Raw genomic sequence first — 12,633 nt, 5'->3', positions numbered from 1 at the left:
ATTCACTCGCTGTCAGCCTTTAACATGGAAATGTTTAGCGACCAATATGCCTATGCTGAATTCTCAGTCGTTACATGCCTACGCCGCGGCACCGCACGTCCTCCACCAATTCGCGCCCATGAAGCGCCAACAACTTTCCGCCAACGTGCGCGGCAAATCACGTACGACGCCCTCCCCTGCGAGCCCGTTCTGTGCCTCCCCACCCGCCGGGGACACGCCGCACGTACGACACCCTCCCCTGCGAGCCCGTTCTGTGCCTCCCCACCCCCGGGGATACGCCGCACGTACGACCCCTCCCCTGCGAGCCCGTTCTGTACCTCCCCCCCGCCGGGATACGCCGCACGTACGACGCCCTCCCCTGCGAGCCCGTTCTGTGCCTCCCCATCCGCCGAGGACACGCCGCACGTACGCCCCCCCCCCCCCCCTGCGAGCCCGTTCTGTGCCTCCCCACTCGCCGGGCACGCCGCACGTCCACCCTCCCCCTGCGAGCCCGTTCTGTGCCTCCCCACCCGCCGGGGATACGCCGCACGTACGACACCCTCCCCTGCGAGCCCGTTCTGTACCTCCCCACCCGCCGGGGATACGCCGCACGTACGACGCCCTCCCCTGCGAGCCCGTTCTGTGCCTCCCCACCCGCCGGGGACACGCCGCACGCACGACACCCTCCCCTGCGAGCCCGTTCTGTGCCTCCCCACCCTCCGGGGATACGCCACACGTACGACACCCTCCCCTGCGAGCCCGTTCTGTGCCTCCCCACCCGCCGGGGACACGCCGGAACACAGCCATGCTGTGGACGGCTTGCCTCACATATAATCGTCGGCGAACCGATCCCGTCCGGAGCGACTGTCACCGCGTCGACCGGAGTACGCGCGGGGCTCGTCATCGACCTCGTACGCTCGGTTCTCCCGTCCGCTCAGCTCGTACGCTGGCTCTCGGTACGGGCGCGCGGCCCCCTGGCGTACGGGTCCGGCCGAGCCGCGGTGGCCCCTCCGCGACCGCGCAGCGGCCGCCGAGTCGGCGTCGACGTCGAGCACGGCCTTGTCCTCATCCTCGTGCTGGCCGGTCGGGTGATGCAGCTCGATAGCCAGGAGGTAGACCAGCGCGCCGATGACGGCACCGAGGTGGCAGGCCACGATCGGGACCCACCAGAAGTGGTCACAGTACCTGCGGGCGGATCACGAGCGTGAGCCGGACGGCGGTGTCAGGACCCGCTGGGAGCCGCTGGGAACATCGAGACGGAGGGACAAGCAGAGTGCTGCTCAGAAGGTCAAACATGTCGCGCAAGGGGTGACGTTTTGCCCAGCAGCTGAAGGGGGGGGGGGGTTGGCAAAATGTACCAGTCAGAGGTCCTGGTTTAGAGCTTCTTGTGCGAAATCTTCGACGGAGGTGTGTGCTCAGCACGACTGCCCATATGTTTCACAAACATTAAATTAGGCCGCCTAAGATAATTTTCCACTCGTTTGCACGTGCAGACGGGAGCACAGCCACGGTCCAAGTTTTGACGTACTTGAACACGTCCTTGTAGCCGATGATATAGGAGTAGACCCGTGGGGCGAAGTCACGTGCCGGATTCAGCGCCGCGCCGGTGTTCGAACTCGAGCACGTGATGACCCCAAACAGGGTCACGCCGATGGCCAGCGGTACCACACCCTTGGGCACGTTCGTGTTGCGCTTATCCGTGATGGCCATGATGCCATACATGAGCAGGGCAGTGCCCATCACCTGGAACATAGAACGGGTACTAGTCGACAGCCGGTGTGTGCTCGCGACCTACGCCGTTGCTACTGACAGTTGAGCTGGCGCCAGCATGGCCATTGTGGGGCTCGCATCGCGCCATTCTCACACTGGCTGAGTGAACGTAACGAAAAGCTCTTGGCACTGACCTCAGCTTATCACGTCTCTCATGCTGCGGCGAGCAGCTCGGCCGAAGCCGCAGCGGTTTGGGCCATCTCGCTTGGACAGTTTTCACGGCTCGCCTCGACAGCTCGCCATTACCTGGTCCAGAAAGGCGCCTCCCAGCGATATGTTCTGCAGCTTGAAGTCACGGTTCAGCTCGGGGTAGGTGGCGAAGATGCCGTACAGTGTACTATATCTGCCGGGGTCTTTCTTGAACAAATCTGAGGGGAAGAGAGTTGGCTGCTCAGGTTCACCGCGCTGTGATCGTGCCAAACGGCCCACGAACGATGGAGCTGTTTCAAAACACAAAGGATATTAACCAGTCAGCACGGCAGTGAACCAAACGTCCCAAATCGGAACGATTTGGCTCTGTTCTCTGTCTCGTTCGGACGGGAATTGTGATCTACGCCGGCACAGCACAGCATCCATCCCATCGGAATGCATATGGGATGAACATAAAAAGTGTGCAAGGTGTGTGCAAGGCTCGCCTGGTGAAAAGCGCATCTGGGAGCTTTCTTTTTGCTTTTTACTTCTAGCTGAAGTTTTTTGCTGCTTCCGGATGGTGCTGAATAATATGAAATAAAATTAAATGGAAAATTCTGAACGTTCAGATCACGTCGATCTCCAGGCAAGCTGGTGCGCCAATCGATGCAACTGCCGCAACGTACTGGTCATTCGCACACACTAGTGCCACAACAAGGCCGGCTTCTCACCCATAAACGCCTCGTTAAAGACACGTGGTCACACTGGTGACGGCCACATGGCTGCCACATCCTTCACGCCGCCCCGGTGCCGCGCGCACGGGCTCCACCCCTCGGCCGAAAACTCACCGAAATAGAGTCCGTGCGTGAGAGCGGCACCGATGAAGCCGCCGATGTACTGCGCCAGGACGAACGGCAGCACGCGGTTCAGCTGGCAGCGCCCGGCCAGACTGAGCGCCACGGTCACCGCCGGGTTCACGTGGCCCCCTGCCGGCGCGACGACGGCCACCACTCATCGAGGGCACGCCGCCGCCGGCGTCGCGCGTCAGAGGGGCCGGCCGAACGCAGCGCCGCATCATCGGCATCACCCGGGTGGGGAGTGAGGGAGATGGGCGAGGCGCGGACTTCCGCGCGGTCGTTGATGACCAGTCGAACCGCAGTATCACCAGTACAGCACTGTGCGGTCATCCACACCACCAAGCCTCTCTGGTTTTAGCATGCGGATACGGGGCTGCGTTATTACAACGCTGAAGGCACGCGGTTAGTCAGAGGCCTCGAGTTCTCATCCAGACGCCATGTGGCCCCACCAGTGGTCACAGGACGCATGCATGGACAGCGGTCCCACCGACCCCCGGCGGCATGGCGAATCTTCGTTACCGCAAGGATTCAACGACACGGGTGCTGACCGCAACGCATGTGATAACTGACGCGCACATGACATCCCACACCCAACAGGTGCCTCGCACACGTGCGATGACTGACATGCGTGTGACGTCGAACACGCATCGGTTGGCTGATTCATGACGGATGACCGACATACGCTGGATGACTGACACATGCCCGGTGACTGGCCCACGTGCGAATGACGTCTCAACCGCGAAACATGACTGCCACGGGGCGGAGCAGGGCGGGGCAGGGCGGGGTGAAGCGCGGCGGGGCGGGGCAGAACGGGACAGGACGAGAAGGGGCGGAGTGGGGAGCGGCGGGTTAGATCAGACGAACCAGGGCGGGGGGGGGGGGGGAGTCGTGCTGGCCCGATACTTGCCTGAGACACCGCCGGTGGCAAACACGGAGATGGCGAGCGCCACGCCGTAGCCGAGCGCCTCATTGTTCATCGCGTTCACTGCGTTGTTGGCGATGACGGAGTTGCCGATGAACTGCAAATGCCGGGCGGTGCAGGCTGATGATGTCACGGACCGGCGATCGCACGGTGCTCGCAAGTCGCGTGCACGGATCACACAGATCGCGGGACTGGTCGGACCCATACGGCACGACGCACGACTGGTCAGACCCATACGGCACGCCGCACGACTTGTCAGACCCATACGGCACGCCGCACGACTGGTCGGACCCATACAGCACGCCGCACGACCGGTCGGACTCATACGGCACGCCGCACGACTGGCCAGACCCATACGGCACGCCGCACGACTGGTCGGACCCATACAGCACGCCGCACGACTGGTCAGACCCATACAGCACGCCGCACGACTGGTCGGACCCATACAGCACGCCGCACGACTGGTCGGACTCATACGGCACGCCGCACGACTGGTCAGACCCATACGGCACGCCGCACGACTGGTCGGACCCATACGGCACGCCGCACGACTGGTCGGACCCATACGGCACGCCGCACGACTGGTCAGACCCATACAGCACGCCGCACGACTGGTCAGACCCATACGGCACGCCGCACGACTGGTCGGACCCATACGGCACGCCGTACAACAAAAGTTGTGGAGTGTGTATGAAAATGTGTCACTCACCTTTCTAAGGAAATGGATGACGCACGAAGTATTACGCGTAATTTACGGATGCAAAGTAATCCTGCCATGCATTTGGTTTGATTTTCATTGGAGGGGCACCAAAATCTCATGCTAAAGGGACACCAAAACTTTCAATTCGGAACCACACAATTTTTATTTTCGAGAGGTCCCAAATTCCAAGGGCACCGCAATGGGCCCGAAATCTTCATTTCAGAAAGGCACCTAGGTCTAGGGCCACTGAAATGCCAAAATACTTCCTATCAGAAAATCCTGCATCGGCTATTTCGATGAAGGGCCGCTACAGTCTTCTTTTTCCAAGGCACAATAATGCTACGCCTACCAATCTGACGAAGTCTCGCATCGGCCCCATGGGCGACGGGGTACCAAAACCCTCTTTTGGGGCACCATAACCTTTTCAGAATGAGCATTAAATCCTAACGGGCTTTTTAAAGGGACCAACGCCATGAGTTACAAAGCTGACCAAAATCCAGGGCACCGCAATTTCTTTGCTTTCCACCCTGAATGAATCTTGGATCGGCCTCTTCAGCGAAAGGACACTAAGATCTTCCCTTTCGGAGCATCATAAGCTCTTTGTTCAACGGGCACCTAATTCCTGTAAGCAGCTCACAGGGCCCGAAAACTTTCATATTCAAGGTACCACAAACTCCAGAGGGCACTGCAATGCTCGTGCCTTCCCATTGACGAAATTCTAGATTGGCGCGCTCAGCGTTGGCCCCGCCCAGGCTTTACTTGGGGCCACGATAACCTCTATTTTCAAGGGGCCCTGAATCTAGACAGGTCTTTTAAAGGAACCCAAAACATCCATTTCCAAGGGGCACCAAAGCCCAGGGGCAGTGGAATTTCCGTACCTTTCAGCCTAACCTTATGTTGTGTCGGCCCCTTCGACGAAGGAATGCACAAAACCGCTTCATTTTGGGGCATTATTACTTTTGTATTCAAGGGATACCCAAGTGCAGGGCACCACAACGGACCTCGAAAGCTGAATTCCAAGGACACCACCATCATGAGAGCATGTAGGGGGGGGGGGGGGCGCAGGGGCACGCAACTCTTTGGGGCCCTTAGGTTCCAAAGTTTCTTTGGGCTGATGGAGGACCAACGATCAGGGGTCCGACTATAGGGTCCGAAGGAAAGGTCAGATGTCATGTGAAGGAAGCTCAGCCCGAAGGCCTGACCATGAAATGTGTCAGAGGGCCTCTTGAATCGACCGGAGGCCCCTAGGATAGTGAGTGCCTATATGCCAGTAAAGTGCAACACCAGTACTGAACCTGGGGCCCGATTCCACGCAGGGGCGAGGCCGGGCCTGAAAGTGTCAATCAAAAGTCCTCTCGTACTGGTCGGGCCACTGAAATAACGAAGTCACTCTATGCGAAGTCCCCGAAAACCCCCTGAAGTCCACCTGGGACCCTGTAGTGTCCAACAGGGGACCCTGAATCGACAATGAGCGTCAAGTCGGCCAGGAGCACATTTGCTGCCCAGGGACAGGCACAGGGCTCTGAAAGTCAAAATCCATCTTGTGTTGGTGGATTCCTATTAATAATGAATGGATATATGGGAACTAACGGTGCAAGGAATCCGCGTTTTTTTGTAGATGAATGCTTTAAACTTACAATGAAACGGCAGAAAGCCCCGTATAAGTCAGACGCCACAGTGCTGAACGAAGGGCCCTCCGTACCGTTTCGGCAAGGGCCGATAAGACCGGATAGGCGTCTCGGTGCCAATTATTGTACTTCCAGGGCCGGTGGATCCTTTTGCGTCAGTGAGGGTTCTGCGTCGATTCGGCGCCAGACGCCCTACCCCGGTCAGGGGGCTCTTCCTACCCTGGTCTGACGGCCTGCCGCAGCAGAGAGGGGACCGGCGCGGTGCGTGATGTGTCCCTCCGGGGCCTCCAGATCGGCCAGGGGACTCCGGTCCCCGTACCGCCGGGGACCCCGGCCGGGGACGCAAGAACCCTTCAACCCCTGATCAGGGGATTTCACATGTGCGGCTTCGAATTTGATTATCTGAACGGAATTAGCAGGTGCATCAACGCAAGCAGCATCGATTACACCATTGCGTCACATATCCGTGGTGCTGTACGCCTGTCCGTGTTGATCTGTTTCCAGTATCAATCTCAAAATTTTACTAGTGAAAAGTGCAGCCCGGCATGCCCTTCACGCGCATACATTGATTTCACAAAGCGCTCGAAAGCAGCACTTTCCTGAGCGTGGTCGTTTCGCCCGCCCATGGACCTCCGCCGGGTGATGGCTGCCGGGCCAATGTCGCGCGGCCCGTGGAGAGTGCAACGCCGAGCGTGGGCGCTCTTTCTCCAAGACGGCGAGCGTACTCACTCAAAACCACTTAATGTCATTTGTCACTAATGACGTCTGAAGAAAGGATGAACATCCGCAAGCTAACAAAGGCTGGACAATCAATGACAAGTTTGTTTACTCTGTTTCGAGCTACGCTGGCGTTCAATCCTCGTGCCCCTCAATATATTTGAAAACCGGGAAACCCGACAACGCCCCTGACAAGCGGGCATCCGACCAGGCTTCATTCGACCCTTTATGGAAGAGGCCGAACGTACCATTACAAAATGAATAGCGGCCGCGGTTTGTTGGGTGCAGTCACTTTATTTCATTTCACTCAGTCAACGTTCCTGGTTGATTTCATTCGATCTACTTTTAAATACATGCAGAACTGTATCTTGAGATAGCTTCTAGTTTTTATTTTCGCCAAAAAACTTCAACATAAAAAGAAAAATGTTGATCTCTCGAAATCGAGGGGGCTATTTCCGGCGCATCCTCTGTTTTGGCGGGGCGGGGGGGGGGGAGAGATTGTGGAGATTGATTCCCTGCTGCCTCATCACCAGCAAGGGCTCTTTGTTAACCGCGGTGGCCCGCTCTTATCGTGACTCTGACTGCACCTTTAGCCACAGTGTCTGTATATCCCTTTGCGAAGTGCCGGACATCAATCCAAGTCAGCGCAGCCAATGGGGAGGGGTCATTCGCTCTTACTTCTACATTGTTCTATTTGGCAACGCAGATGGCTTTTGACATAAATTTAAAGATCAAGGTATACTTAACACTGGACAAAACCTGCAGTGAGATCCATCCCTACCTAGCAAATATACGTGTTAGGCAGCAGCAATGCCAGTTGAGTATGTCCGTAATCAAACCAATGCAGACAGTGAGAGCTGAGCGGAAGCGTGATTCAAGTGAACGTGCCACCGATACGCACGGATTGCTAATTAAAAATTGTTTATCGAACTGATAATAATTTTTCATTTTAATGGCCAATGGATGGAAGCGTGGAGGCATGGAGCCGCGTGTATACCCAATTGACATAACAGGCCATTTAAATCACCTTACTGGGAAGCACAAAACATTGTGCGTGGTAAATACGCTCGAGGACATAAGCGGTAAGATGTGTCTCCACCACACTAAGACTGAGCTTGCCCCTGACAGAATTGGTTGGGTACTGGCGTGACCAAACAAATGCGGATGGAAAAGTTCGAGATATACCAGATTGCGCTTTTGTCCCGGCAGTTTGTATCGGATATAGCAGCCGCGTATTCCCATGCGATTTTGCGTCCGCGCGCAAGATAATGATGATAATGATGCGCACCCAGGCCACAGCATGCTTGCTAGTCCTCGGTTGCTGAAGCTGTGAAACCCATATTAGTCGAGTTGCCATCGTTACGCTTCCTTCATGAGGCCCTGCAATGTCGACTACCCCAAACTTTTTCACGGAAGTATGTTCTATGTAGCAAAGAGATCCACATTATGTTAGGTGCTACCCGTGCAACTCTGGGCGTTTCACAGAATTCAAGATGGTGGCCAGTGCCATCTTGAATGCTGGTCCAGTTTCAAAGCTTTTCTCGACGACCTAGAGGGTCGTGGGATGCCGTTTATGTGGATTTTCGATGGCGGAGAGACTATATCTGCAGTTGTTCTTAATGCATGAGGTCAACATCAAGGTTAAATCAAAAGTAAAAGGTCAAACGTGATTATAGATCACCAAGAACCCTCTGTTGATACACACGCACACACACACACACACACACACACACACACACACACACACACACACACACACACACACACACACACACACACACACACACACACACACACACACACACACACACACATGTATATATATATATATATATATATATATATATATATATATATCCCCTCTCTCTCTCTCTCTCTCTCTCCTCTCTCTCTCTCTCTCTCTCTCTCCTCTCTCTCTCTCTCTCTCTCTCTCTCTCTCTCTCTCTCTCTCTCTCTCTCTTGTTGTTTTTTCGAACTCATTGTAACGGTACAACTCGCGGCTGCTGCATGTGTTACAAGTGATGATAATATTGGATAGTGTGCTATGTACACAACGCATGTTCACAGGCGAATACAATGCATACGTAGACATGCACTATCGGCCGTACTAAAGAGACTGTTCAGAAGCTCGTCGCTGCAAAGCGATAATCATGAGTAGCACGCAACTCTATCAGGACGTGATATCTTAGCTCACAAAGCATGCTACTCGAGCTTCATATTGAGAGAAGAAACAATGACCGACACGGTAAAGGCACGTAACGTAATCTCGCATCCGGACGGAATCATCGGGATATGCGACTGTTGTTGCCGACAGTCAGAACGCCAACTCGTTTTGCCATGTCATCCCCGACATACACAGCTCAGAATGTTAGGCTACGTCAGCTTTTGGAAATAATGTACGCACGCCATGTGCATGCATGCTTACAAACTCGGTGTAGTGCTCTACGATGCGGAGAGGAAATTAGTTCGCCGATTAAAAATGCGAATCTGGAAATAAAACGTCTAGAATTAGGGAACTTTTGCGGGGTAGGGGGAGGGGGCGGGGCACAACGGTACAGGGGCACCGCAGTGGAGAGTGGTCCCTCGCTGAACGAAATCCTGGGGATCTGCTCCTGATGGAAATATATTATTGAGGTCTTCATTTGTTTGACAATTTAACTTCGATGTCATTGGGTCGCAGTTCTCAAACACTAGGTAGGAACGCTAGCATTTCAGCTTCAATTAGCTCAGCTAGATGTCACATATCCATGCGATATGGCGCGTGTTTTTTTTCATATTCATACTCAAATAAGTCTCAAAATCATGCCGTACGTCAATGTCACTGTTAACCCTCACCCCGGTTCGCAGTTGTTCATGACGCGCATTGGTACGAAAACAGGCGTATCTATCGCCTAATTCTGACTATATTGACGTATCGTTGTTTATGCTTTGAGCATACATTTATGATGTATGACTCCGTCAATGTAATTTTGTCGGCCCACCTCGCGTACTCGGCGGCATCGTCCGTCACGACTCGTCGTCCGCTCCGGTCGTAGATCGCCGTGTAGATAACAAATAAGAACTTTTCCCAGTGGTGCTCAAGTAAGACTACGCCCCTGCCAGCGCCAAGTCAAGGCGTGTTGCTTTAAGCATATGGCCAAAGTCTGCGTCTTTGAGGGCTAGGTCAGTACCTGTCCCTATGCACATCAGGCCAGGGTCTGGCCCTTTGTTCACGAAATGAGGGCCAGTTTCTATGTGTGCGAAATCAGAATCTGTCCCTCTCATCGCCAAGTTGGAATCTTTCCCTGATGAGCAGGTCCCAGTCTACCTAAGTGAGCACCACGCCCGAGTGCGGCTCCATTAGAGCGCGGCCGGAGTCCGCGGCGGGTGCGGGTCGCGAGCCTCACTCACCACCAGCGTCATGGTGCCCACCAGCTCCGCCAGCGTCTCGCGCACGATCGGATGTCGGAGCCGGCACGCCCGCCGCACCGGCTCCCAGCTGATGGTGGTCAGCATGGCGACACGTCCCACCGGCCCGGTCCGCCGCTGCAGGTCCGACGCCGCCACTGGAGCCTCGAGGCGTGTCGAGTCCGGGAGCAGCTGGGAGTCGGCAGCTCGGAGCGGGAGCCCGGAGCAGGAGCACGGCAGCGACGCCGCACGCACGCCGCTCGGAGACGAGTGCCGGCCGCCGCCTCTTGCGACCAGCAGCTTATCTTCGCAGCACTGATGGCCCTCGAGTGAGCGCGTCGGATGGTGTCGAGCCGAAAGGTTTGCCGTCCTCCTGTATCGACAAGTCAAACTCTCGGCGATAAAGACCGGCGTCGGACCATCTGCGCCACACAGTGGTCGAACCAGCCACAGGTCTCTGCACTCGGCCGCGCTCAACCCTCACCCACCTTCCCGGTGGCACGCCCGTGCAGCCCGGTGGCCAGCGGCCCGCGGGACGCCCACACAGCTCTGGCTCCACCGGCTCGGACGGTCTGACGTTCGCGGAAGTCGGCACAGTCAGCGGACCCTCTAGCACGGGATCATTGTCCGAAAGAAACAAGAGCCCGTGCTTTGAATTAGACGGTTTAAGTGGGCAGAGGGCACTTTGCTCGCGAAGTCTGACTTGGAAACACACTGCCATCTGGCGGCAGGATTTTCGCGTCGTCAGGACCGCGGTCAAGGTCGTATAGAGAAAGACCACACTGACATTACCCACCGCGCAATACACATGATGCTACTAACGGTACATTGCACAACAATGTTGAATCAAGCTCCCGTGTTTCGGTGCTGTTGGCAATTTTTATGCACGCCGAGCCTTAAGAGAATCGTACAAACAAGAGAATCGCAAAGTGGTCATACATATTCGTTTGGTCGAGATAGAGGTTGCTAAAAGTCTTTAGATCTGGTACCAGCCGCAACCGCCCAGCCTGGGACGGCTCCCTGAAGTGATCACGTTTCGGTACAAGGTTCCGACTGCGAAGCATCTCAGCGCGTTTTAAAGAGCATCTGCAGCGTTCCATTTCAGGTCCATTGTCAGTTGGTGGCGTTGGAATGGAAACTATATCCATGGCATTTGTCACACCAGGGATTTGCCACACAAACTATGGCCGGCCCATGTGTTGTCGGCATAATATTTTGTTGAGCGTTGCTGCTGTTGCCAAAAATTTGCACACACCCCCCCATGCCAAATGTTTAGATGTTCAATGCCCCTTTCCTTCGAACATTGATGCATCTATTTTTCTCCAGCTTTCCAACTTTGGACATCGGTGCTAGGAACACTTCCTCATAACTGATTTACGTATGTGCTGAACTGCACCCGTGCACTAAGCCAACTTGAACCCGGCTAAGATCCAACTGCAAATAGCTAAGAGAAAACGTCTGTTGATTCCTCCATCAAAGCGTCCGACAATGCCTATATCTGATATCAATGAAGTGTGCCACTGCTATTTATGACGGCATCATGCCAACGGGATCTTTGACCTCAGCTTCGAGTCTAATCCAGAATACAACAGGCGTCAAACTGCTCCACATGGCTGACAAGCTTTGGTTTAGCCGCAAGGCATCATTTCAGCGATTTCAGCGAGCCATAAAATATTGTCCACGATAGCGAGCACCAAGGAAAACTAGAGCATGACGCTGCCGAAGCTTAACATGGTGCAGAGGGGCGCCGGGGGAGCAGCCAATGCTCGGCTGGGCTGAGCCGCAGCATGATGACATGGTAACCGTTGTGATGGGGGCCTCTCCATCAGACATCGCTGGCTCCGGCCGCAGCATGATGACATGATGACCGTTGTGATGGGCGCCCTCCATCAGACAGAGCTGGCCCCGGACGCAACATGATGACATGATGACCATTGTGATGGGCGCCCCTCCACCAGACAGAGCTGGCCCCGGACGCAACATGATGACGTGATGACCATTGTGATGGGCACCCCTCCATCAGACAGAGCTGGCCCCGGACGCAACATGATGACATGACAACCATTGTGATGGGTGCCCCTCCATCAGACAGAGCTGGCTCCGGCCGCAGCATGATGACATGATGACCGTTGTGATGGGCACCCCTCCATCAGACAGGGCTGGCTCCGGCCGCAGCATGACATGATGACAGTGGGATGGGCAGCCCTCCATCAGACAGAGCTGGCTCCGGCCGCAGCATGATGACATGATGACCGTTGTGATCGGCGCCTCTCCATCAGACAGCGCTGGCTCCGGCCATAGTATGATGACATGATAACCGTTGTGATCGGCGCCCCTCCATCAGACAGAGGTGTGGCTCAGAGACGAACCAGACCGGCTCCTCTGAGAGTGATGCTGTGACCATGAAGGACGAGCTCCAGCGACACAGTTTGCACGGATTCGGCACGGGTCATCCAAACTGTGTCGTGACTGAAAGATGGGAGGTGACGAGTCCACGGAAAAGACTGGGAGGGAGACTGAAAGATGGGAGGTGACGAATCCACG

General features: G+C 55.5%; 1 protein-coding gene across 1 annotated transcript; it reads right to left on the bottom strand.

Annotated features, from left to right (window-relative positions):
* Nucleotides 1-482: 482 nt before the first annotated feature.
* On the bottom strand, nt 483-10,376 carry LOC119093777 (aquaporin-9). Its single transcript, XM_037216786.1, has 6 exons — nt 10,093-10,376; nt 3,643-3,754; nt 2,727-2,864; nt 1,996-2,117; nt 1,508-1,722; nt 483-1,164 (listed from the first exon to the last, which is right to left on the bottom strand). The coding sequence occupies exons 1-6, from the start codon at nt 10,195-10,197 to the stop codon at nt 804-806; spliced, it is 1,053 nt and encodes a 350-aa protein (XP_037072681.1). The 5' UTR covers nt 10,198-10,376; the 3' UTR covers nt 483-803.
* Nucleotides 10,377-12,633: the final 2,257 nt, after the last annotated feature.

The sequence above is a fragment of the Pollicipes pollicipes genome, unplaced genomic scaffold (assembly GCF_011947565.3).
Source record: "Pollicipes pollicipes isolate AB1234 unplaced genomic scaffold, Ppol_2.1 Scaffold_4002;HRSCAF=4701_pilon_pilon_pilon, whole genome shotgun sequence".
NCBI lineage: Eukaryota > Metazoa > Arthropoda > Thecostraca > Pollicipedomorpha > Pollicipedidae > Pollicipes > Pollicipes pollicipes.
The sequence above is the reverse complement of the archived record's forward strand: the minus strand, read 5'-3'. Positions and strand labels throughout refer to the sequence as shown.